This window comes from Somniosus microcephalus, chromosome 11 (assembly GCF_052327205.1).
Source record: "Somniosus microcephalus isolate GS21.2 chromosome 11, FLI_Smic_1.0, whole genome shotgun sequence".
Classification (NCBI taxonomy): domain Eukaryota; kingdom Metazoa; phylum Chordata; class Chondrichthyes; order Squaliformes; family Somniosidae; genus Somniosus; species Somniosus microcephalus.
The window spans coordinates 221,688,866-221,716,371 of record NC_140997.1 but is presented as its reverse complement, the minus strand read 5'-3'; the positions used below and the strand labels follow the sequence as shown (position 1 = coordinate 221,716,371).

The 27,506-nt window shown below is 48.0% G+C and overlaps 1 protein-coding gene across 2 annotated transcripts in view; it reads right to left on the bottom strand.

The window, feature by feature from the left end:
• LOC147111264 (ubiquitin-like modifier-activating enzyme 1) overlaps positions 1-27,506 on the bottom strand; it is a 316,654-nt gene that overhangs the window by 212,479 nt on the left and 76,669 nt on the right. For both annotated transcript variants that reach the window (XM_086002004.1, XM_086002003.1), the window contains exon 15: positions 16,893-17,089. In XM_086002004.1, coding sequence (XP_085858130.1) covers positions 16,893-17,089 — 197 coding nt within the window. The remainder of the gene's footprint in view (positions 1-16,892; positions 17,090-27,506) is intronic.

The following is a 27,506-nucleotide window of genomic DNA, read 5'->3' as shown; positions in this document are numbered from 1 at the left end:
AGTCTGCGCTGCCGGAGTCTGATAACCTACAGCTGGCTCTGCCTGGTTTGAAAATAGGAAAGTTCTTTAAAAACAAAAAGAAATCCAAACTTCAATGCAATGGCATCCACTGTGTGCTGCTCAAATCCTCACAGACATTTTACTTCATTTTATAAACACTGGAGCGGGACTCTAACCAGATGATAAAGTCGCCTTCCCTTCCAGCTTCACCTATCGAGACCCCTTTAAATCATGGAACTTCATTGTATATTAAACACTAAAGGTTGATTAAACAAAACTGCTCACAGGCCAGTATCTGTACAGAGCAATAAGGAGCTGGGGGTGCGGTGGCGGGGGGAGGTTATACGAGATACACTTCCAGCTCCTGTGTTGTTCGCTGCCCAGGGACATGCATGCAAAGAATTCTTCTCCCTGAACGCTGCTTAAACCTCAATGTTGGGGGGAGCCAATGCAAGCTCCAGCTCTTGACACTACGGCGGCCATGCAGCTCAAGCGAGAGCGTCCGCCAGAGCTGCTGTGTCTCCTAGTACAATAGCAAAATACTGCGGATGCTGGAAATCCAAAACAACAACAGAAAATGCTGGAAAAACTCAGCAGGCCAGGCAACATCGGTGGAGAGAAAATGGAGTCAACGTTTCGGGTGAAAACCCCTTTGTCTTGACAAAGGGGTTTTCACCCGAAACGTTGACTCCATTTTCTCTCCACCGATGTTGCCTGGCCTGCTGAGTTTTTCCAGCATTTTCTGTTGTTATTTCTGCTCTGTCTCCTCTTGCCTTTAGCGCGGTCTGCAGCCAGTCACGGACCTTCCGTGCGGGTTGCGCTGCTGCTTCGGCGTCCACAAAAAAAACCCCGCGCTTTGCACCGGTGCAAAAAGTGGCAGCACCACCGGCCCTGTCGAAGAGAAACCAAGCTCTCCTGTCGATGACAGGGTTAACCCACTCCGAGTCGGGAGGGGAAAAAAAAAACTCCAATAAAGGCAATTAAATGGAGAAATATCATTCACAGCCCATTTCTGGCCAGTGGCCTGCGTTTGTTCTCGGAACACCGTGTGTCTGCTGGGCTCTAATGAGCAAATTTAGGAGAGATTAAGTATAACGTGTACCATTAGGGAGGAGACGGGGTGGGGGTGGGGGGGCTCAATGGCTAACGACGGAGTAGTGAGAGCTGTGGTGCCACTCCATTTAAAAATCACAACGGTGCAATGTATCTTTCCATTGCAGAAATCTCAGTGGGATAATATGCTTTAAAAGTTTTACAGAGAGAGAGGGAGAGAGGTGCCAATTTTTCAAGTTAGATTGGAGTGCAGCCGGTGGGGGGGGAGACAGGAAATGAAATCAGACAATAATAAATAGTGAGCTGCGCCTGAGAATAAGCACTGAAACCAGCCAAGGTCAAGTCAGATCTTAAAGCAACTCAGAGCCAATCCCACCAACAACAAAAAAAAGTTCTGCTGCTGTTTAAAAGTAGAGTGTCAGCCGTGGCTCAGTGGATAGCACACTCGCCTCCGAGTCAGAAAGTTGTGGGTTCGAGTCCCACTCCGGAGACTTGAGCACACAAAGCTAGGCTGACTCTCCAGTGTTGAGGGAGTGTTACATTGTTCGGAGGTGCCGTCTTTCGGATGAGACGTTAAACCGAGGCCCCCCGTCTGCTCTCTCGGGTGGATGTGAAAGAATCCCACGGCCACTATTTCGAAGAAGAGCAGGGGAGTTCTCCCCGGTGTCCTGGGGCCAATATTTATCCCTCAACCAACATAACAAAAACAGATTATCTGGTCATTATCACATTGCTGTTTGTGGGAGCTTGCTGTGCGCAAATTGGCTGCCGGTTTTCCCACATTACAACAGTGACTTCACTTCAAATATAACTTAATTGGCTGTAAAGCGTTTGAGACGTCCGGTGGTTGTGAAAGGCGCTATGTAAATGCAAGTCTTTCTTTATAAGAGTAAAGACGTCTTACTGCAATTACATAGGGCCCTGGTGAGACCACACCTGGAGTATTGTGTACAGTTTTGGTCTCCTTACCTAAGGGAGGATATACTTGCCATAGAGGGAGTGCAACGAAGGTTCACCAGACTGATTTCTGGGATGGGGGGGATTGTCCTATGAGGAGAGATTGAGTAGACTAGGCCTATATTCTCTAGAGTTTAGAAGAATGAGAGGTGATCTCATTGAAACAGGACTTGACAGGGTAGATGCTGGGAGGATGTTTCCCCTGGCTGGGGAGTCTAGAACCAGGGGGTCACAGTCTCAGAATAAGGGGTCGGCCATTTAGGACTGAGATGAGGAGAAATTTCTTCACTCAGAGGGTGGTGAATCTTTGGAATTCTCTACCCCAGAGGGCTGTGGAGGCTCAGTCGTTGAGTATATTCAAGACAGAGATCGATAGATTTTTGGATATTAAGGGAATCAAGGGATATGGGGATAGTGCAGGAAAGTGGAGTTGAGGTCTTTCTTTCTTTTTAGGCCGGAAGAGCAACTTTAATTAGTTCATAGAAACATAGAAGATAGGAGCAGGAGTAGGCCATTCGGCCCCTCGAGTCTGTTCCGCCATTTAATGAGATCATGGCTGATCATCCAAATTCAGTACCCTGTCCCTGCTTTCTCCCCATATCCCTTGATCCCTTTAGCCTTAAGAAATATATCTAACTCCTTCTTGAATATATTTAATAAGTTGGCCTCAACTGCCTTCTGTGGTAGAGAATTCCACAGGTTCACCACTCTCTGGGTGAAGAAATTCCTCCTCATCTCTGTCCTAAATGGCTTACCCCTTATCCTTAGACTGTGACCCCTGGTTCTGGACTCCCCGCCATCGGGAACATCCTTCCTGCATCTAGTCTGTCTAGTCCTGTTAGAATTTTATAAGTTTCAATTAGATCCCCTCTCATTCTTCTAAACGCTAGCGAATATAAGCCCAATCGACCCAATCTCTCCTCATACGTCATTCCTGCCATCCCAGGTATCAGTCTGGTGAATCTTCGCTGCACTCCCTCCATGGCAAGAACATCCTTTCTCAGATAAGGCAACCAAAACTGCATACAATACTCAAGGTGTGGTCTCACCAAGGCCCTGTACAACTGCAGCAAGACATCCTTGCTCCTGTACTCGAATGCTCTTGCTATGAAGGCCAACATACCATTTGCCTTCTTAACCGCCTGCTGCACCTGCATGCTTACCTTCAGCGACTGGTACACAAGGACACCCAGGTCTCATTGCACTTCCCCTTTTCCCAATCTATTGCCATTCAGATAATAATCTGCCTTCCTGTTTTTGCCACCAAAGTGGATAACCTCGCATTTATCCATGTTATATTGCATCTGCCATGCATCTGCCCAATCACCCAACCTGTCCAAATCATACTGGAGTTTCTCTGCATCCTCCTTCATAGTAAAGCTGCACTTGTATACAGATTTACTAATGGTGCCCTGTGCAGGGTTGGGTGCGCTCACAAGCAATAAGACCCACTCTCTCGCTGAGCTAATGTTCGCCAAAAAAAAAACTACCTTGTGAAGACATTTTGCTTGCCGTGAGAAAATCTCTTTCCCGAAAAAATAAAAAGTTACTTAAAATGACCTCACTCAGTCCTGTGAACCTGTACCCCCCAAATGCCTCGACTCTTCCACAACACCGAGCCTGCTTCCATTCAGAGTATAACTGCTGCTGCTCTTCAACAAAAATATACCACCTCACGTTGAATTCCATTAGTCATTTTCTAGCCCATTTCCCCCATTTTATCAATGCAGATTTCTTTGGTCTTCCGAAAAAAGACGCCCTGAGGTCGTGAAAGGCACTCTAGAAATGCAAGGCTTTCTTTCTTTCTGTTTATCGTTGTTCAAAATTCATTAAAAAAAATCTCCAGCTTCTGAATCATAGAAACATAGAAGATAGGAGCAGGAGTAGGCCATCCGGCTCCTCGAGCCTGCTCCGCCATTCAATGCGATCATGGCTGATCATCCAAATTCAGTGCCCTGTCCCTGCCTTCTCCCCATATCCCTTGATCCCCTTAGCCTTAAGAAATATATCCAACTCCTTCTTGAATATATTTAATGAATTGGCCTCCACTACCTTCTGTGGTAGAGAATTCCACAGGTTCACCACTCTCTGGGTGAAAATATTCCTCCTCATCTCAGTCCTAAATGGCTTACCCCTTATCCTTAGACTGTGACCCCTGGTTCTGGACTCCCCGGCCATCGGGGCATAGTGGTTAGCACTGTTGCCTCACAGCGCCAGAGACCCGGGTTCAAATCCGGCCTCGGGTGACTGTGCAAACTCCACACAGACATTCTCCCCGTGTTTGCGTGGGTTTTCTCCGGGTGCTCCGGTTTCCTCCCACAGTCCAAAGATATGCGGGTTAGGTTGATTGGCCATGATAAAAATTGGCCCTTAGTGTTAGGGGGGATTAAATACGTGGGGTTACGGGGTTACGGGGATAGGGCTTGGGTGGGATGGCTGTCAGTGTAGGGACCGGGTGCTAGGGTTTGGATGATCAGCCATGATCTCGTTGAATGGCGGAGCAGGCTCGAAGGGCCAAATGGCCTACTCCTGCTCCTATCTTCTATGTTTCTATCGGGAACATCCTTCCTGCATCTAGTCCTGTTAGAATTTTATAGTTTCAATGAGATCCCCTCTCATTCTTCTAAACTCCAGCAAATATAAGCCTAATCGACCCAATCTCTCCTCATACGTCATTCCTGCCACCCCAGGTATCAGTCTGGTGAATCTTCGCTGCACTCCCTCCATGGCAAGAACATCCTTCCTCAGATAAGGCGACCAAAACTGCACACAATACTCAAGGTGTGGTCTCACCAAGGCCCTGTACAACTGCAGCAAGACATCCTTGCTCCTGTACTCAAACCCTCTCGTTATGAAGGCCAGCATTTTTGAGCCACTCTAGAAATGTGTTTATCTGTAAAAAAAACTGTGTAAATGTGAAAACGTCGTACATTTTATGTAGCAATTTTTTTTTTTAATCCCGTGATGCAGGTGATTTTGGCAAGGTTGGATTTGTTGCCTATCCTGAGCTGTGCTGAGAAGGTGGTGGTGGGCCTTCTTCTTGAACTGTTGCAGGGCCTGTGGTGATGGTGTTCCCGCGATAGTGTTAGGTAGGGAATTCCGGAGAACTCCCCCTGCTCTTCTTCGAATAGTGGCCATGGAATCTTTTTGTGTCCATCTGAGAGAGCAGACGGGGCCTCGGTTTAATGTCTCATCCGAAAGACGGCGCCTCTCGACAGTGCAGCGCTCCTGCAGCACTGTGCTCAAGTCTCTGGAGTGGGACTTGAACCCACAACCTTCTGACTCAGAGGCAAGGGTGCTACCCACTGAGCTAAGGTTGACTCCTAAAGCTGGTGACACCTAACTGAGGCATCCAAATAAGAAATGTCTCAGCCTGTGTTGAGTTAGCTGATCTCATTCAGGCAGCTGCAACGGTGCTAGAACTGGCCTGCGTCCCGGGATGAGCAAGGGGAAAAACAGCCACAGTTGTGTGCGTGGCTATCAAGGGCCGATGTGATCAGGTCTGGCTTTAATACTCTCCGTGCTAAACTAGCCTGTGAACATTTACTCTCGAGGCTCACGTATGAAGAATGGGAGGCACACCAGAGGATGACTGATGCCAGGAGAACAACGACCTCTTAAGAAGGGTTGGGCCCTTTATTGGTGCCCTCAGTTCCCCCCAAGGTCGAGAATAACCAGTCTTGCGCCGTGGGCATGGCTGAAGAGCCGTGGGCATGGGATGATGTTGTTCCCTCGCTGCGATGGATCGGGGAGTAAACAGCTCGTTCATGGCCTGGCAGCAGTGCTCGGTTTTGTTTTTCTTCTTGCTATATTTTATTTTCTCTAAATGGGAAACAGACTGCACCGACTGGAGGCACCAGCCAAGAATCCATGCAGGAATGGTGTGCGTGTCCTTCTTCAGAAACAATGATTGAATCCATATATGTTAGGGGCTCGTGAGAAATTTCTGAAGCTCTGTAAATTACTGTAACAGATCCCTCATCATGTGCGCATGAAGGATAAAAAGAATGCCTGAGAGATTTAATTCGTTCAATCCAAAATGTCTGACTTGGGACAAATTATAAGACTGAGTTCTGAATCGTGTTTGGATTCTATGCAGCTCACCCCATGACCAGGGAAGTTAACATACGAGCCAAAGATAAAAGTGCCAAGTCTGGAAATGTGAGATAAAGAACTTATATTGCAGGGCAGATAGAGAGAAACGGTTTCCTCTGCTGGGGGCAGAACTTTAAAATGAGAGCTTGGCCATTCAGGGGTGATGTCAGAAAGCACTTTGTCACACAAAGGGTAGAGGAAATCTGGAACTCTCTCCCCCTGAAAAAGCTGTTGAGGCTGGGGGTCAATTGAAAATGTCTGCGATTGACAAGATTTCTGTTCGGCAAGGTTAGTAAGGGTTACGGAATCAAGGCGAGTAGATTGAGTTAAGCTACAGATCAGCCATGACCTAATTGAATGGCGGAACAGGCTTGAGGGGCTGAATGGCCTCCTCCTGTTCCTATCACATCTCTCAGAAAGGTCCCAGAGCATTTCACATTGGTTGAATTATTGTGCAGTTACCGTGATGTGGTTAAAGACAATGGCCATTTTGTGAGCAACATGGTCCCACAAACAATAACAAGATGAATGATCAGTTCATCTGCTTTGCTGGTTGAGGGAGTAATGTTGGCCAGGACACCAGGAGGACTCCCTATTCCTTCTTCAATTAGTGCGGGTGGATTATTAACATCCACCTGAATGAGCACATGGGGCCCTCGATTAAAGGCTTCATATGAAGGACACTACCTCCAACAATCTAGGAAAGACTTGCATTTATATAGCACCTTTCGGTGACCACTGGACGTCCCAAAGTGCTTTACAGCCAATGAAGTACTTTTTGGAGTGTAATCACTGCTGTAACGTAGGAAACGAGGCAGCCAATTTGCCCACAGCAAGCTCCCACAAACAGCAATGTGATAATGACCAGATAATCTGTTATTTTTAGTGGTGTTGATTGAGGGAAAAATATTGGCTAGGATACTGGGGATAACTCCCCTGTTCTTCTTCGAAATAATTCCATGGGATCTTTTACATCCACCTGAGAGAGTGGACGTAACGTCTCATCTGAAAGACAGCAGCTCCCGACAGTGCAGCACTCCCTCAGCACTACACTGGGAGTGTCAGCCTAGACTTTTGTGCTCAAGTCTCTGGAGTGGGACTTGAACCCACAACTTTCAGACTCAGAGGCAGGAGTGCTGCCCACTGAGCCACGGCTGAGACCTCGAGCACTGCAACTGAAGTCTCAGCCTAGAGACTATGCGGTTAATTCATGAAGTAGGGCTTAAAATCGCAACCTCTGCATCAGGGGCAAGTGCGCTACCAACTGAGCCACAGCTGACACTTACACAATTAAGAACAGAAAGTGCTGGAAAATACACTGCAGTTCACTCAATAACTGAAAGAGAAAGGTTAACATTTCAGGTGTGTGTTGCCTGAACTGATTCTGATAATGGGTTCACAATAATCCAGGTTTTCTCTGTCAGGCGCTGACTGACCTGTTGTACATTTCCAGTATTTGCTATATTTTCTTTCTAAAAAGACGCTCAACAAACTTCCTGTGATAGTTTAAGAGAGGATAAACTCACTGGGGGTGAATTTCCGCAGAGTTTCTGGGGTTCCAGCAGCTCTTCTGCTGAAGTAGGGAGAACCTCACCGGAAATTCACCACTGTTTTATTTATTCCCCTGTCTCCCCCCGCCCCACCCCCATCCCCAACGCATTTAGTTCAAGGCCCATATCCTTTGTTTGCAAACTCCTCTGTGCCCTCAACTCTCCCTACCTCTTAAATTCCTCCAGCCCTGTGTGCCCGTACTGAACGCCACTCTTCTGATTCTGACCTCCTGAGCAGCCACTCCACCCTCCCCCTCACACCTTCCGCTAGGCAGAGCCTTCAACCGTCCAGGCCCAAAGCTCCGAAACTTGCTCCCTCAAAACCCTCGCCTTGCTCTTTCTCTTGTTCCCCCTTTCAAATCCCACCGTTTCCACCACGCCTTTGGTTACCTCCCTGAACTATATTGCTTGGCGTCTGCTTATTTTTTTCCTTTGTTTTTCTCCTTGGGATATGTCCAACATTAAAAGGTGCTATATAAATGCAATGAGTTGTCATTGAAACATCTCAAAGTGCTTCACACAATTAATAACAGTGACTATTATGTAGGCAATCTTGACCGCCATTCTGTGCCAGCAATGTCCCACAGCCTGCAATGACCAATCTGGTTTTGCTTTGGTGTTGGTTGAATTAATGTATGTTGACCAGGACACTAGAGCTCCCAGCTCCCCAGCTCTTCTTCATAAAGTGCCATGGATCCCTACAAGTCCCGGAACAAGATGAGCTTGGTTAGAGTAGTCTGAAGGAAATTTATTTCGGAGGTGGAGGGAGAAAGGAGTTAAAAGACAAAGGGGGCTAAATGCGGTTGATTTGCGCCTCCCGTAAGCGCCCTAAGAGGGCACTAACGGAGCGCAAATCAACTAGTGCCTGGGCGTGACGCCGCCAACGCCTCCCGCGAGCTTCAGCGGGATGTTAGCGGCGGTGCTGCGCCGCCGGCAATAACATCATCGCCGTGCGCAGTGCACTGCTAGCGCCCCGGCTGTAGTATTGGGTGGCGCCCCCCCGACTTACCACCGGACGCTATGTCCGCCAGGGTCAGGGGGCCCTACCTGTGGCCCGGGCGGCGCTAGTTAAAGGGGAGGTGGCGGGCGGCCATTAACGTTGCTGGCCGCCTGCCAGCACCTGCCCCTGTTGCTGTCCCCGGCCCCCGGGAAGCCCCCCATCCCGCGGGGTGCCGGCTGCTCTTTGTTTGCCAGCACTCCCGATCCCTGGTGGCCCAGCTGGGCCCCGGGACGCGCTGCGCCAGGCCCCTCCCCTTTAACCAGGAAAGGAAGGCCTGCACATAGCGCCGTGATATTGGCTCGCAGCGCGCCCAACTGGTGCTTCCAGTAGCGCCCCTCCTCCCTCTCGGGGCGCTACCTGGGAAAATTGGCCGCGGGGGCGCTAACGTTTTCGGGGCGCTAAAATTGGCCCAAAGGGGGCGCTACCCAATTTTTACCCCAAACACTTTAATTTAAGCCTAATTTTAAACCGCGTCAACCCTGACAGCACCAAAAGGATAATTTCTGACAAAACATGAATCTTTGGAATTCCCTGCCCCAGAGGGCTGTGGTTGCCGAGTCATTGATTATATTCAAGGCTGAGATCGATAGATTTTTGGACCTGAGGGGAATCAGGTGGGAAAGTGGAGTGGAGGTCAATGATCAGCCATGATCTTATTGAATGGGCTGTATGGCCTACTCCTGCTCCCATTTCTTATGTTCTTAAAACGTCAATTTTCAGAGAGGAGCAGAGGACCGCTGGTGTGGGTGAGGAGTAATCAACCCGAGTGTCACAGGGCTACGGACAGGCACTCAGAGTAAACCCTCTGGGCTTGTTTCCTCTCATGGGTTTCTCTTTAGAACTAACTTGGGAAGTTTGCAATTGTAGGGCAGGATGTGGGGGTGGGGGAGGGAGTAGATTGACCGATAGAAAACATCTTTGCCGAGGAGTGATCATAAACAAATCCGCATTCTGTGCGGACGATTTTTTCTAAAAAGGGGTTCGTTTGCTTCTTCAGGCGGCATTGCTGGCAAAAGGGTTAACATTCCAGTCCACGCTACCCGCAGCCGATTGTAAAATATGTTAAACAGCGAGTCATGTTATTCATTCCAGTAACAAGCCATTCTTGAACAGCGCATTCCATCACCATCTGCTGAGCTGGTCTCCGCACAGAATGAACCGATCATGGCCTCTAAAATAAAAAATATCGGCTTTCACACGATGCAGAAACATTCCCGTTTTGCCGCTCAGGCTCGTAAAACATTTTTTTTTTTAATTGCAAAAATGTGCGGCTGTGGCAAGGGCCAGCTACGAGCTCTCGGAGGGGCAATATCACCACCCCGCCGGCCTCCACCCCCCCCATCCCTGCCACAACTGTGACCAGTCAGGCACACGGAAATCCAGCCGACCCGACAGAGTTTTAATCTTACTCCGGTCATGTGTTCAACGGGTTGGCATTACGTTGCTCTGCGTGCTGTTTTAAACGCAGTGCTAACTCATTTATTCTAAACAAGCCAACCACTAATGTAGTCCTCAGAAGGAACTTTAGTCAAACATATTGAGCAATGTTCTGCCAGAGCAAATGAAACCCTCAGATCTGCCCGAGTGCATCCCTCATCAATAGGCTTATCAGCTTTATCTCTGTTGTAAAAAGATATTTCGGTGTGGAGGATGGCACATCGAGCGTGCACCTGGCTCAACATTCTTCCCTCTACTTGTAAACAAGGCCAAGGGTTTGCAAAGGGCACTTTACCTGCAGAATGCTGTCCCTTTAAAACAGACAGCACATTGGAGAGAAGTACATTAACGGACAGCCTGTAAATGGAAGTGTCTGATTCGGAGCCAAGTACTGACCCGTGCCCCTCCTTCCCCCTGCCCCAGACAGCTCTCCTGCGACTGGTTTTCCATTTTCAATGTGGATTTACCTCTGGGGGGTGGGGTCTGTCGTTTTAAGGGCACCTTTGAAGAGGCTTGGAGATGACCGCGTGCTTCATCGAGAAGTCGAGTGTCCATGCTTCACCCATGGCGTCATGGTGGGGGAGGGGAATCCTTCTCGAGTGAGCACTTTACACACCACAATGGTCGGTCTGGTTGATGAGTCATTTCTGTTTTTTTCTGACTCAGTCCCACAGGCTTGCTTTATAGATGGTGTTACGAGGGGGCCAAAATGACGGAACAACATTTCTGGATCTTGGGGAGGAGGGGGAACGATGTGCTCCGAACTTGTAGACTAGTCAGTCGATGCTAACCGCTACTTGGTTTACTAGGGATTGAGACTAAAACTGGCTGCCATATGTCAACAATTCTGAATGTGATTGCAATTAAACATGGCTCCTGAAATCCTGAAGTGTTTCCCCAGATCGGTCACATCTGGAATAGGAGTTTCAAAACAGCAAACAAAAGAACCAACAGCTGTGAAGAGGCTGTCAGTCTCCTGGTTGTGGATCAGTCACTGATTCCTCAAATTATTCCTGTCTCCTTGACCGTACGCAAGGGGAGTTAGTCTAACACTCTCTGCATATGACAGTAAGGTAGGGCGTCCTCCCAGTGACCTGGCCAATATTATTCCCTCAGCCAATAGCACCAACAAAAAAGTGAATGGCGTTGAATCTTGTGATGGAGTCCATTCCGGATTGGGTCAGGAATGAGGAAGTTGGTGTTATGAGCTGGCTGATGGCATGCTGCCCATTCATCTCATAAGAACATAAGAAATAGGAGCAGGAATAGGCCACTTGGCCCCTCGAGTCTGCTCCGCCATTCAATAAGATCATGGCTGATCTAGGGCTCAAAGCCACTTCCCTGCCCGCTCCCCATAACCATATCTTGTAAAAATCTGTCTCTCTCCACCTTAAATGTATTTAATGACCCAGCCTCCACGGCTCTCTGGGGCAGAGAATTCCACAGATTTACGAACCTCTGAGAGAAGAAATTCCTCCTCATCTCAGTTCTAAAAGGGCGACCCTTTATTCTGAAACTATGCCCCAGAGTTCTACATTTCCCCACGAGGGGAAACATCCTCTCTGCATCTATCTTGTCGAACCCCTCGGTATCTTAAATGTATCTCAGGCTCACCTCACACAACGCGGCCGGTGGGGTAGTTGATACCAGTCCCTTTTCTGGTGACAATTGGACCTTTCAAGACGGAGATCGATAGATTTTTTTTGTCAGTTAAGGGATATGGAGCAAAGGCGGGAAAATGGAGTTAGGCCGCAGATCAGCCGTGATCTAATTGAATGGCGGAGCAGGCTCGAGGGGCTGAATGGCCTACTGCTGTTGCTATGTATTTTCCACTGGATCTCCTGCTTGGAAGTAGCTCATCTCACTGCTGTTTGTGGAATGACACTGGCCCAAAATGGCGGTCATGTTTGCCCAGCGACAGTCACTGCACTTCAATTAAGAAGTGCGAAGCACTTTGAAGCTGTTTCAATGACATGATCAGGCACTAAGTAGATGCAAGTGTCCCTTTTGCGCTGACAGCAGCCACGACCTCAGTGGCAGCACTGTAATGTAAATATGGCGAAACCCGAGGTGGTTCTCCTAGGTGGTTGGAGACAGCGACCGCATCAATAGTCAATGGAAAGCCCCGCTTGCTGGCCCCAGACAGAGGTGACACTCAGCCTGACGTCAATATGGTCAGTGACTTGCTGGGACTTACCCCACACAGCAAAAAAAAACCAGGCAAACAGAAATGGAAGCTAGGCTGAGCAACTTTTCCTGTGCAAGACTGTGGTGTGTGCAGTTATTTGCCTGCTTATGCTAGTTGTGTGTCGTACACCCCACAATCTGAATGGGAGATTGGTCATGCAAACATAAAGCGGATATGAGACTGCACGAGGACAACTGGGGAATCACGACTGTGACCACGTGGGGGAAATGAGGATTTGGTCGAAGACTACACCAGGAAGTGGGGGGGGGAGGGGGGCGGGGCTGAGGTGGAGTGCACAGGAGTCAGAGACGACAACATAGGGCGAATTCAGGAATTGCTACTACGTTGGGGAAATTTGAGAGCCCAGGGTCAGGGAGTTTGGGAGCCAGTCTGATATTACTAGCTCTTTGTTGGCCGGCGCGGACACGATGGGCCAAAATGGCCTCCGTCCGTGCTGTAAATTTTTATGATTCTATTCTATACTACACTGGGGAGGTCGGGGAGGGGGAAAGAGATTGGGGATCACTTTGAGATGACACTGGGGGTATGCGGAGGAAGCTTGGGAGTTAGTCCAAGAGTACGACATTGAGGGATGGGAAGAGAAGAGCTGGGGGGTTAGTCTGATTGCACTTGCACATGGAGCAGTACGGTTATGTTCATTTATGTTGGGATTCTGTCAGTGTGCTGGCCTCTGCTCTTTCTGAGGAAGGCGTGACAAGGTGAAAAATCCTTTTAATCAGCACCTTAAAATTCGGCCCATAAATCAGACAACCTATAGGACATCTACAGCACACACAGAAGGCTTGGCCATCAATATGGCAAACCATAAACAGCAGAGTGCAACTTATACACTGGGTGCAATGTAAATCTAGGCTGACACTCCAGTGCAGCGCTGAGGGAGTGCTGCACTGTCGGAGGTGCCGTCTTTCGGATGAGACGTTAAACCGAGGCCTCGACTGCTCTCCCAGGTGGACGTAAAAGATCCCAAGGCACTATTTCGAAGAAGAGCAGGGGAGTTATCCTCGGTGTCCTGGCCAATATTTATCCCTCAACCAACATAACAAAAACAGATTATTTGGTCATTATCACATTGCTGTCTGTGGGAGCTAGCTGTGCGCAAATTGGCTGCCATGTTTCTTACATTACAACAGTGACTCCACTTCAAAAAGTACTTCATTGGCTGTAAAGCGCTTTGAGACGTCCGGTGGTCGTGAAAGGCGCTATATAAATGCAAGTCTTTCGTTTTAAAATTAATCTGGATTCTTGTGGTGAGCAAGAATCAGAACTGCGAGAAGAGAACTATTGTGGCCGAGTGGAAGGATTGAGCTGCAGTCTGTGTGAGTAGGTTTGTTTGTCCAGCTATTCCTGAAGCGGACGCCCAGCACAGCTGCACGATACATATAAAAAGAGGAAAGGGAAATTATATTTGAATTAAAATCTTATCGACTCCCATTCGCCCCAAAGCAACTTGCTATAAATAGTGCCCAGACAGAAAATGCTTGAATACTTAGCTTTGACATTTACCAGAAGCCCAATTCATTTTTAAGTAACTTTATTAATAACGATTTAAAAAAAAGTAAAACCACAGCCAATGCATGATGGGATACCCTAGCTGTTTGGGATCGCAATTCAAGGTGACACTTTTTGGCAAATGTAAGAAGAGGTCAGGCCAATAATAATCAATGTTTTATTCGTTATGAAGAATTGCTTTGACTTTTTTTTTTGATTGGCTAATAGACCCAGCCTTGGTTCTACAACCATGTCTCGCAGGCTTATTCAGTCCCCCAATTATTTCTTTCTCCCTCCAACCCTTGTGGTCTTCAGGCGTCCTGCTAGCAGCAGGCCGCGCGTCCTGTAAACTCCTTCTCCCCCCCCCCCCCCCAGTTTCCTGGGCCTCCCACCCCTGCTTCAACTCACCCACCCCCCACCCCCCAGTGTTTCCCAACCATCACCTGACCTCCTCCGAGAGTTGGGGCTTTCCCCCCGACGTCCCCTGACTGAGCCTCTCACCTGACCCGAGCTCCGTGCCGTCCCCTCGCTGGTTACTTTGCCACGGAGTTGGGAACCAGCTGCTGGTTGATCAAGTGGTGCAATGATCTTTTACTGTGTCTGACTGTATATACGGCAAAGGTGCACTAAACACTTTAGTTAATAGTCGGTTCCTGCCTTAGTTCTGGGGAAACAGCTTTTAAACATTTTCTATATGACTGAAGGAAAGGGACAATGAGGAATCACAGCTGCCATTCTAATCTGCTCCCCTCCCCGTCAATGCCACACACCCTCTGCCTCTCTCATGATACTATAAAGTAACCCTCTTATTGTACATAGAAACATAGAAGATAGGAGCAGGAGTCGGCCATTCGGCCCCTCGAGCCTGCTCCGCCATTCAATGAGATCATGGCTGATCATCCAAACTCAGTACCCGGTCCCTGCTTTCTCCCCATATCCCTTGATCCCTTTAGCCTTAAGAAATATATCTAACTCCTTCTTGAATATATTTAATGAATTGGCCTCCACTGCCTTTTGTGGTAGAGAATTCCACAGGTTCACCACTCTCTGGGTGAAGAAATTCCTCCTCATCTCAGTCCTAAATGGCTTAACCCTTATCTGCCACGTACAAATCTCCCCCGCACCCCCCACCAACTCCATTAGAATAGCTTGCATTTATATAGCGCCTTTCATTACCTCACGATGTCCCAAAGCGCTTTACAGTCAATGAAGTACTTTTGAAGTGTAGTCACTGTTGTAATGTAGGGGAGGCAGTAGCCAATTTGTGCACAGCAAGCTCCCACAAACAGCAATGTGATAATGACCAGCTAATCATTTTTTTAAGTGATGTTGATTGAGGGATAAATATTGGCCCAGGACACGGGGATAACTCCTCTACTCTTATATAAATATTGTCCCAATATTCTCTCTGATCCTCCCACACCCCCCCTCAATACTCTAGCATCCTCAACCACACCCAATCCTGGAATCTCTCCATTTTTTGTGCTAATTTTTTTTGCCCATCTTCCCTGCTTACTTTAGATTTCTGGTGCATGTAACCGGTCATCTGACATCATGTGGCTTGCAGTGTAGCTAATCGCCATGTCCCCTTCTCCCCCCCCGCACCCCTTCCCAATACCTCTCATGACCTTAGTACCATCTTGCTGTCTTACCTGGACCTTAAAACCAAGAGCTAAAAACTGTAGTACAAAGTGAACGGACATATAATAATCATCAAGGAAATTGGTTTACAGTTTTCCTGGAAAACTGAACAGAATCAGGAAATTTCATCCTCAGAAACAACATTAAAAATCACAGAATATCATATAATAAAAATGTTATTTCACTTATTCAGCCACAGTGGCTGTGGTAATAATACACTGCTCAATACATGGCATAACACCTGTCATGTTATAAAACAGAAACTCCACTTACTCTGAGAGCAATGCCTTGGCAAATCTCTTAGTATTAGTATAGAGGTAGCAAATCCAGGGCACATTTCCTGTCTGTCACATTTCTCTTGTCACACACCAAGTGTCACACACAACTTTCTGTGTCACACCTCATAGGAAAGTATAGAGAAACTCTCCAGGAACACAATACCAGAGCCAGGATGTCTACAGTCTGTATTACGAACCCACCCAATGTTTACTTAACTGCAATTACTGTGCAGCCTTAAAGAAAGAAAGACTTGCATTTATATAGCGCCTTTCACGACCGCTGGACGTCCCAAAGCGCTTTACAGCCAATGAAGTACTTTTTTTGAAGTTGTTGTAATGTGGGAAACGCGGCAGCCAAATTGCACACAGCAAGCTCGCACAAACACCAGATAATCTGTTTTAGTGATGTTGATTGAGGGATAAATATTGGCCCAGGACACCGGGGATAACTCCCCTGTTCTTCTTCGAAGTAGTGCCGCGGGATCTTTTTACGTCCACCTGAGAGAGCAGACGGGGGCCTCGGTTTAACTTCTCATCCGAAAGACGGCACCTCCGACAGTACTGGAGTGTCAGTCTAAACTTTTGCGCTCGAGTCCCTGGCGTGGGACTTGAACCCACAACCTTCTGACTCAGAGGCGAGTGTGCTACCAACTGAGTCACTGGCTGACACGAGAGACCTTCCTAGTCTGCGTGGCTCAAAGGTGGTACCTCTTAACACGATACACACCTATATTGCACATGTAGGGGAGTTATCCCCATTGTTCTGGGGCCAATATTTATCCCTCAACCAACATAACAAAAACAGATTATCCAGTCATTATCACATCGCTGTTTGTGGGAGCTTGCTGTGCACAAATTGGCTGCCGCGTTTCCTACATCACAACAGTGACCACACTTCGAAAAGTACTTAATTGACTCTAAAGTGCTTTGAGACGTCCGGTGGTCGTGAAAGGCGCTATATAAATGCAAGTCTTTCTTTCTTTATGGCATAATGTTCCTGATCTTATAAAATTGCACATCCTCTCCTTTACCCTGAGCAGTACCACAGCAGATTTGTTATGAATAGACATGTAAATTCTTATCATCAGTAACATGCAGAAACTCCTCCACTCCCTCCGAAGCAGTTTAAATGGTTCCAGGGAAGCCACGGCCCTTAGTATAATATTTATTTTCTGTGTAATTACCTGCAGTGTGTGCTCAATCGCATTGGGGAAATTCTTGAGGGTACAGATGGGAATAGATCTTTCGGCGGGGTCCCGACTGGATCCATAGGATTCAGTAATGTGAGGAATGATGACCTGTAGATTTGCTTTCGTGCCCAGTGTGCCCGACTCCAGCAGTGGTTTCTGGTATAACACACAGCAGCCGTCCATGTATTGCCCTGAAAGCAAAAAATGGCCGTTATAAGCAACAGTGCTCCTGAAACGTACATTGCTACAACAACAAAAACAACTTGCATTTATACAGCGCCTTTAATGTAGTAAAACGTCCCAAGGCTCCTCACAGGAGCATAATCAGACATAAATTTGACACCGAGTCAAAAGGAGGCGACATTAGGACAGGTGACCAAAAGCTTGGTCAAAAAGAGCGGAGGAGAGAGAGAGAGGGAGAGAGTGGGTGAGAGGCGGAGAGGTTTAGGGAGGGAATTCCAGAGCTTAGGGCCTAGACAGCTGAAGGCACGGCCACCAATGGTGGAGCGAAGGAAATCGGGGATGCGCAAAAGACCACAATTGGAGGCGCGCAGAGATCTTGGAGGAGGTTGCAGAGATAGAGAGGGGCAAATTTTTAATCAGGACGACACAGGCTGGAGCATGTTAGATGGCAGTAAGACGGTGAGGAGGTTCATGACGGCTCACTGACCTTACCTAAACCCTCGAGCTGTGTTCCTGCCTTGAAACACATCTCTGCTTGTGTTACGCCTGATAATGGAGAGGATTGCCATTTTTTTAATGTTTTAATTAAACAGAGACAAGCTTGTAGTGCAGTTTAAACCAGTAAATACATGGACAGGAAAAGGATTTAAAAGCAGACAGACGGCTCCTCTGATTAGAACTCTGGTGCTGTTGTATCGTATGACTTGAACTGCAAGGATATCTGGAGTGGGCTGCAGGAGTATCTGTTAGCAATCGATCGCAGGCACAGCCATCTCCAACCACTTCCTGTATCCATCACCACCCATATCCCCCTACCCCAACCAACTCCACTTCCTTCTTCCTAGTGGGAGGATAGAAGATTGGGAAGTCTTTAAAAGACAGCAAAAAATAATTAAAAGATTGATTAAGAAAGGGAAGATAGATTATGAAAGTAAATTAGCAAAAAGTATAAAAACGGATAGCAAAAGTTTCTATAGTTATATAAAAAGAAAAAGGGTGGCTAAAGTAAATGTTGGTCCCTTAGAGGATGAGACTGGGAAATTAATGGTGGGAAACATGGAGATGGCAAAAATGCTGAACAAATATTTTGTATCAGTCTTTACAGTAGAGGACACTAAGAATATCCCAACACTGGACAAACAGGGGGCTCTAGGGGGGGAGGAGCTAAACACGATCAAAATCACTAAGGAAGTAAACGCTGTTTACGGAGGTCACGGTCCATCATCAAAGACCCTACCCGCCCCAGCCACAGTCTGTTCGCCCTCCTGCCATCTGGGAGACGCTACAGATGCATTCGCACCCGTACGACCAGATTTAGGAACAGCTTCTTTCCCAGGGCTGTCATCCTACTGAACTCCACAAATAAACCCTAAAGCCTGCACATCTGCCAATGCACTTTATTATGGTTATGTTAATGTATTACAAACCAAATGTATGTTGAATGTTTAAATGTCTTAATCTAAATGTACACTCTCGGGAGCCGCAAGCCTACATTTCGTTGTACTGCACTTGTGCACTAACAATGACAATAAAAGCTGATTTGATTTGATTTGATTGGTAAAATAATGGGACTTAAGCCGGATAAATCCCCTGGACCTGATGGCTTACATCCTAGGGTCTTGAGGGAAGTGGCGGTAGGGATTGTGGATGCATTGGTAATAATTTTCCAAAACTCCCTGGACTCAGCAAATGTCCCGGCAGATTGGAAAACTGCTAATGTAACACCCTTATTTAAAAAGGGTAGTAGGCAGAAGGCTGGAAACTATAGACCTGTTAGCCTAACATCTGTGGTTGCTGAAATGTTAGAGTCCATTATTAAGGAGACAGTAACGGGACATTTGGATAAACATAATTTAATAGGACAAACTCAGCATGGTTTCATGAAGGGGAAGTCATGTTTGACAAATTTGCTTGAGTTCTTTGAGGAAGTAACATACAGGGTGGATAAAGGAGAACCAGTGGATGTAGTGTATTTAGACTTCCAAAAGGCATTTGACAAGGTGCCACACAAAAGATTATTGCTCAAGATAAAAAATCACGGGATTGGGGGTAATATTCTGGCATGGGTGGAAGATTGGTTCTCTAACAGAAAGCAGAGAGTTGGGATAAATGGTTCATTCTCAGACTGGCAATCAGTAGCTAGTGGTGTTCCGCAGGGGTCAGTGCTGGGTCCCCAACTCTTTACAATCTATATTAACGATTTGGAGGAAGGGACCAAGTGTAACATATCAAAGTTTGCAGATGATACTAAGATGGGAGGGAAAGTAGTGAGTGAGGAGGACATAAAAAACCTGCAAAGTGACATAGACAGGCTAAGTAAGTGGGCAGAGATTTGGCAGATGGAATACAATACTGGAAAGTGTAAGGTTATGCACTTTGGCAGGAAAAATCGTAGAGCAAGTTATTATCTTAATGGCAAGAAACTGGAAAGTACTGAAGTACAAAGGGATCTGGGGGTCCTGGTGCACGAAACTCAAAAAGTTAGTATGCAGGTGCAGCAAGTGATCAAGAAGGTCAATGGAATGTTGGCTTTTATTGCTAGGGGGATGGAATATAAAAACAGGGAGGTATTGCTGCAGTTGTACAAGGTATTGGTGAGACCGCACCTGGAATACTGCATACAGTTTTGGTGTCCACACTTAAGAAAAGACATACTTGCTCTCGAGTCAGTACAAAGAAGGTTCACTCGGTTAATCCCGGGGATGAGGGGGTGGTCATATGAGGAGAGGTTGAGTAGATTGGGACTCTACTCATTGGAGCTCAGAAGAATGAGAGGCGATCTTATTGAAACATATAAGATTGTGAAGGGGCTTGATTGGGTGGATGCGGTGAGGATGTTCCCAATGATGGGTGAAACTAGAACTAGGGGGCATAATCTTAAAATAAGGGGCTGCTCTTTCAAAACTGAGATGAGGAGAAACTTCTTCACTCAGAGGGTGGTAGGTTTGTGGAATTTGCTGCCCCAGAAAGCTGTGGAAGCTACATCATTAAATAAATTTAAAACAGAAATAGATAGTTTCCTAGAAGTAAAGGGAATTAAGGGTTACGGGAGCGGGCAGGAAATTGGACATGAGTCTAGGTTCGGAATGGTCATGGCCCTGTGGGTAGTGGAGCAGGCCCAGGGGCCGTGTAGCTTGGTTCTGTTCCTACTTCTTGTGTTCTAATTCTGTGTTAGATTTCAGGAGATGGTTTTATTCCTGTTCCTGGCTGGGGTGGAGATCGCCTTTACAGAAGGTAAGTACAGTAGAAAATATAGGGACAGAGTGATCTCCTGGAAGATTTTCGATCGCCTAGATGGGTCGGAGAGGAATTTCCCAGATTTTTTCCTCCCAAATTGGCCATTGGGTTTTTTATCTGGTTTTTCGCCTCTCCTGGGAGATCACATGGGTTCGGGTGGGATGGAGAGTGATAGTAGATTTGAGGTTAGGATCAGATCAGCCATGATCTTATTGAATGGTGGAGCAGGCTCGAGGGGCCGATTGGCCTACTCCTGCTCCTATTTCTTATGTTCTTATGTTCCTCTGCCCCTGGAGAAAAATCCCAGGATTTATCAGGCTAAACTCTACAGCATAGACAGAAGGTGGCTGAAGGGGGACCTAATCAAGCTACATAAAGGGGGAGAAATTCAGTTGGTTGCGCCACCCGTTAGCGCCTTAAGAGGGCGCTAAGTGGGTCGCAAGCCAACTGGCGCCCGGGCGCGGCACTGCCCACGCCTCCCGCTAAATTCCGCGGGACGTTAGTGGTGGCGCTAACCGTTAGCGCTGCGCCGCTGCCGATGACGTCATCGTGTGCGCAGCGCCCCGCTGATGCCCCGGCCGCGATATTCGGCAGCGCCCCCTGATTTACCGCCGGACGCTATGTCCGACAGGGTCAGGGTGGTGTACCTGCGGCCGGGGAGGCGCAAATTAAAGGCGAGGTGCGGGGCGGCCATTTTTGTTGTTGGCCACCTGCCAGCACCTGCCTGCGCTCCCGTCCCCCTGAACACCGCCCCCCCCCCACGGAGTGCCGGCTGCGCTCCAAGAGCCCGGCACTTCTCCTCGGTGCCGGGCTCTTTCACCTGCACTCCCGATCCTCGGGGGGCCCAGCTGGGCCCCAGATCGTGCTGCACAAGGCCCCTCCCCTTTAAGAAGGGGAGGAAGGCCTGGAATACCGCGTGTGGCGCTGCGGCACGTTGCGCCACGATATTCACTCGCAGCGCCCCAAGAGGGATGCGGGGCGCCTCCAGTAGCTGCCACGCTTCCCTTTGGGGCGCAACCACACAATTTCCGGTGCAGGGGCGCAAATGTTTCCGGGGCGCTATTTTTAGCGCCCTGGCGAGGCTAGCGCCCCAAACGGGGCTATACTCAATTTCTCCCCCAAAATGTTAAATGGCATATAGATAAGGTGGTCCCTGAGTATTACTTCAAGGTCACTGTAACCAATAGGATAAAGAATTACATTAATGACACATAAATTGTGGAGGTTGTTTTGTGTCAACCTCATATAAATTTTATCGAAATGAATCGAAATAATGATACATTAACTTAACCAACCAACTAAGAAACTGTTAAGGTTGACCTAGATCATCACCAAAAAGCTGGAGGCACCTTTTCTTCTTCCCAATGACGCTTGTCCCCAAAGGAGATCCTTCATAAGCCCAGAGTTTCCAGTGATGCGAACCACAAACTCTTCGCCATCTGCCACCCCTCACACATAATGTACGATTCACAGCCAATCATTGTGACTTAGGCAGGGGAGGGGACCCAGGCAACGTCACATTTACCCCGTAACCCGTTCAGATGCACCGCATCGCTGTTGCTCAGTGCTCTGTCCAATCACTTCGCTGGGAAAGGCAACAAAATTCTCCCCACCCAGCTCCCCAGTCTGCCATTTATAACCTTCAGTAGACAAGTGCGAGAACGGCTGAATTGCCCGAGCCCTCCACACACTTGAAGAACTTCTACCCTGGTTTTCGGGCTCCCTCCCCACTCCCCCTCCCCACTCCACTCCCTCCCCACTCCCCCACCCTACTCCCTCCTCCACTCACCCCCCCTCCCCCTCCACTCACCCACCCCCCTCCCCACCCCCTCTCTCCCCCACCCCCTCCCCACTCCCCCACCCCACTCCCCCCTCCCCACTCCCCCACCCCACTCCCCCCTCCCCACTCCCCCACCCCACTCCCCCCTCCACTCACCCACCCCCCTCCCCACCCCCCTCTCCCCCACCCCCTCCCCACTCCCCCACCCCACTCCCCCCTCCCCACTCCCCCACCCCACTCCCCCCTCCCACTCCCCCACCCCACTCCCCCCTCCACTCACCCACCCCCCTCCCCACCCCCCTCTCCCCCACCCCCTCCCCACTCCCCCACCCCACTCCCCACCCCTCCCTACTCACCCACCCCCCCTCCCACACACCCCTCCCCCTCCCCACCCCCCTCTCCCCCACCCCCTCCCCACTCCACTCCCTCCCCACTCCCCCACCCCACTCCCCTCCCCCTCTCCCCCCACCCCCACCTCGCCGCTCCCACCCCACTCCCCCACCTCAACGCTAAAAATTAAAATTGCCTCTATTCTACGCTGTGTAACTGTTCCGGAAGGGCCTGCTGTGTTTTTAAGGACAATTCACTATTTCAGGAGTCTTTGTTTCCACAAATTGTTAAGAATTACAGTAAATTTGTGGAGGGATTGGCTTCAGTCCAATCATTGCACGGCAGCACAAGTCCAATTAAATTTAAAAAAAAGTTATTAAGTGCCAATTGGTGCCAAGTATGAGAAACAGCTTTTTTTGTTGATGTGAACAAGGTTGAGATTATCTACCCACTTTAGGACTTTCACAGCCTCCGGAGAAGAGACGTTTCACCTCTGAGGTGAGACATAAAGTGCTATTTACTCCTCCATCATAGAGAGGAGTTCTTCAACACCTAAACTGGGCATAGTTCCAACCTGTGCATCAGTGGTGACTAGAGTGGCCAGAGGCGGCGAGCTGGGAGCAACTCAACACGGGCAGAATTTGAAAGAGGGACGTCAGAGTAAAAAACCTAAAGTGACGTCAGCACAAGGGAAGGAGCCGATTGGTGAGTAGCTGGTGAGTTTTTTTTTAAGTTTTAAGTTTATTTCTGCTAAGTTCTGCTAAAGAGCGCAGTCGGCGAGGGGCTCTTCAAGTTAGGGGCCGGGTTAAATAGCTGGCTAGGGATAAAGCAGGAGCTTGGAGATTAGTAACTGTCAATACTACATTAAATTAGTAACTGTTAATACTATATTAAATTAGTAACTTAATAATATATTATATTAATAACTTGAATTAGGTACATCTTAGTCTTAAGTTTCTGTAAAGTTAGTTAATAGTCGAATAAATAAAAGCATGGCAGCGCAGCACAGTCTCGCGAAATGCGCATCCTGTGCCATGTGGGAAATCCAGGACGCTTCCTATATCCTGGACAACCACATGTGCAGGAAGTGTCGTCAGCTGGAGGAGCTCGAGCTCCGGTTTTCGGAGCTTGAGCAGCAGCTGGCGTCACTGCGGTGCATCCGTCAGGCTGAGAGCTTCGTGGATAGCACGTTTCAGGAGGTGGTCACCCCGCAGCTAAAGAGTGTGCAGGCAGAGAGGGAATGGGTGACCGCCAGACAGAAGAGGAGGACCAGGCAGGTAGTGCAGGAGTCCCCTGAGTGCATCTCGCTCTCCAACCAGTATTCGGTGCTGAGTACTGGTGAGGGCGATGGTTCCTCTGGGGAATATAGCCAGAGCCAAGTCTGTGGCACCACGGGTGGGTGTGGGTGGGGGGGGGGGGGTGGTGGCGGGGAAACGGGAGAAGGAAAATCGGGAAAGCAATAGTGGTAGGGGATTCGATAGTTAGGGGCGCAGACAGGCGTTTCTGCGGCCGCAGACATGACTCCAGGATGGTACGTTGCCTCCCTGGTACCAGGGTGAAGGACATCACCGAGCGGCTGCAGAACATTTTGAGGGGGGAGGGTGAACAGCCAGAGGTCGTGGTCCAAACCGGTACCAACGACATAGGTAGAAAGAGGGATGAGGTCCTGCAGGCAGATTTCAGGGAGCTAGGAAAGAGATTAAAAAGCAGGACCTCAAAGGTAGTAATCTCCGGATTAATCTCGGTGCCACATGCTAGTGAGTATAGAAATAGGAGGATACAGCAGATGAATGCATGGCTGGAGAGATGGTGCAGGAGGGAGGGCTTCAGATCCCTGGGGAATTGCGGCCGGTTCTGGGGGAGGTGGGACCTGTACAGGCCGGACGGGTTGCACCTCAACAGAGCCGGGACCAATATCCTCGCGGGGAGGTTTGCTAGTGCTGTTGGGGAGGGTTTAAACTAAGTTGGCAGTGGGATGGGCACCAAGATGTAACATTAGAAAGGAGAAACAAAGGGCACAAAGGATTGGGAGAGACGGAGAGTACTAAAGTAAGAAATAGTAAGGTATTAGGTGGGGTCAGACTAAGAGAGAACACAGGATGCTCTAAGATGGGTTTACAGTGTTTTATGTGAACGCACAAAGCATAGTAAACAAGTTGGTGAGCTGCAGGTGCAAATAGCCACATGGGAATATGATGTCATGGCAACAATGGAGACCTGGCTCAAAAAGGGGCAGGATTGGGTATTAAATATTCCTGGATATAAGGTGTTCAGGAAAGATAGGATGTGGTGTGCCAGTATTGGTTAAGGAGAATGTTACAGTGCTGGAGAGAGAGGATGTCCTGGAGGGGTCAAGGACAGAATCTATATGGCTAGAGTTAAGAAATAATAGAGGTGCCATTACACTACTAGGTGTATTCTATAGGCCACCAACTAGTGGAAAAATATGGAGGAGCAAATTTGCAGAACATTACAGAGAGATGCAAGAACTATAGAGTAATGATATTGGGGAACTTCAACTATCCTAATATAGACTGGGATAGTAATAATGTAAAGGACAGAGAGGGGGAAGAATTTCTGAATTGTGTTCAGGAGAACATTCTTGATCATTATGTTTCTGGCCCGACGAGGGAGGAGGCATTGCTGAATCTGGTTCTGGGAAATGAGGTGGGTCAAGTGGAGCAAGTGTCAGCAGGTGAGCATTTAGGGAACAGTGATCATTGTATCATAAGGTTTAGATTAGCTATGGAAAAGGACAGGGAGCAAAATAGAGTAAAAATACTTAATTGGAGGAAGGCCAATTTCAATGGGTTGAGAACGGATCTGGCCCGGGTAAACTGGAATCAAAGATTGGCAGGCAAAACTGTAATGGAACAATGGGTGGCCATCAAAGAGGAAATAGTTCGGGTACAGTGAAGGTACATTTCCACTAGGGGGAAAGGCAGGGCAACTAAAGTCAGAGCTCCCTGGATGATGAAAGAGATGGAGAGTAAGATGAAGCAGAAAAAGAGTGCGTATGACAGATGTCAGGTCGAGAATACATCTGAGAATCAGGCTAAATGTAGAAAGTTCAGAGGAGAGGTGAAAAAGAAAATAAGAGGGGCAAAGAGAGGGTATGAGAATAGAATGGCAGCTAACATAAAAGGTAATCCAAAAGTCTTCTATAGGCATATAACAGGTAGTAAGGGAAGGGGTGGGGCTAAGTAGGGACCAAAAAAAAGACCTACGCATGGAGGCAGAGGGTATGGCTGAGATGCTAAATGAGTACTTTGCATCTGTCTTCACTAAGGAAGAAGATGTCGAATCCGGCCTCGGGCGACTGTCTGTGTGGAGTTTGCACATTCTCCCCGTGTTTGCGTGGGTTTCCTCCGGGTGCTCCGGTTTCCTCCCACAGTCCAAAGATGTGCGGGTTAGGTTGATTGGCTATGATAAATTGACCCTTAGTGTTAGGGGGATTAAATACGTGGGGTTACGGGGATCGGGTGGGATATGTGTCGGTGCAGGCTCGATGGGCCGAAATGGCCTCTATCTGCACTGTGGGGTTTCTGTGATTCTGTGATATACATAGTGAAGGAGGAGGTAGAAGAGATACTGGATGGGATAAAAATTGATAAAGAGGAGGTACTAGAAAGGCTGGCTGTACTAAAAGTAGATAAGTCATCAGGAACAGATGTGATGCATCCTAGGACGCTGAGGGAAGTGAAGGAAGAAATCGCGGAGGTACTGGCCATAATCTTCCAATCCTCCTTAGATACAGGGGCGGTGCCAGAGGACTGGAGAATTGCAAATGTTACACCCTTGTTCAAAAAAGGGTGTAAAGATAAACCCAGCAACTACAGGCCAGTCAGTTTAACCTCGGTAGTGAGAAGCTTTTAGAAACAATAATCAGGGACAAAATTAACAGTGACTTGGACAAGTGTGGATTAATAAAGGAAAGCAAGCATGGATTTGTTAAAGGCAAATCGTGTTTAACTAACTTGATCGAGTTTTTTGATGAGGCAACATAGAGGGTTGATGAGGGCAATGCGCTGGACGTGGTGTACATGGATTTCCAAAAGGCGTTCGACAAAGTGCCACATAATAGGCTTGCCAGCAAAGTTGAAGCCCATGGAATAAAAGGGACAGTGGCAGCATGGATATGAAATTGGCTAAGTGACAGGAAACAGAGAGTAGGGGTGAACGGTTGTTTTTCGGACCGGAGGAAGGTATATTGTGGTGGCCCCCAGGGGTCGGTTCTAGGACCACTGTTTTTCTTGATATATATTAATGACTTGGACGTGGGTGTACAGGGCTCAATTTCAAAATTTGCAGATGACACAAAACTTGGAAGGATAGTGAACAGTGAGGAGGAGAGTGATAGACTTCAAGAGGACATAGACAGGCTGGTGGAATGGGCGGACACGTGGCAGATGAAATTTAACGGAGAAATATGCGAAGTGATACATTTTGGTAGAAAGAATGAGGAGAGGCAATATAAACTAAATGGTACAATCCTAAAGGGGGTGCATAAACAGAGAGACCTGGGGGTATATGTGCACAAATCATTGAAGGTGGCAGGGCAGGTTAAAGCAGTTAAAAAAGCTTACGGGATCCTGGGCTTCATGAATAGAGGTATAGAAAGAAAGACTTGAATTTATATAGCGCCTTTCATGACCACCAGACATCTCAAGTGCTTTACAGCCAATGAAGTACTTTTGAAATGGAGTCACTGTTGTAATGTGGGAAACGCAGCAGCCAATTTGCGCACAGTAAGGTCCCACACACAACAATGTGATAATGACCAGATAATCTGTTTTTGTTATGTTGGTTGAGGGATAAATATTGGCCCCAGGACATAACTGCCCTGCTCGTCTTCGAAATACAGGAAACTCTTTTTTATCCGGCACCGACGGGACCAGCGTGCTGCTGGTTGATCAAAAAGTCCGGATTACAGAGAGGTATACTTACTAAGGTATGAGAGCCCCGTACACGGCCACAGGTGCAGGAACCCCGGTTACACGACCACTAATATGAAGTAAAACTTACCTGAACCTACACCTGAATTTTGCCGGTTAAGAGAGATTTCCGGTTATTTAGGT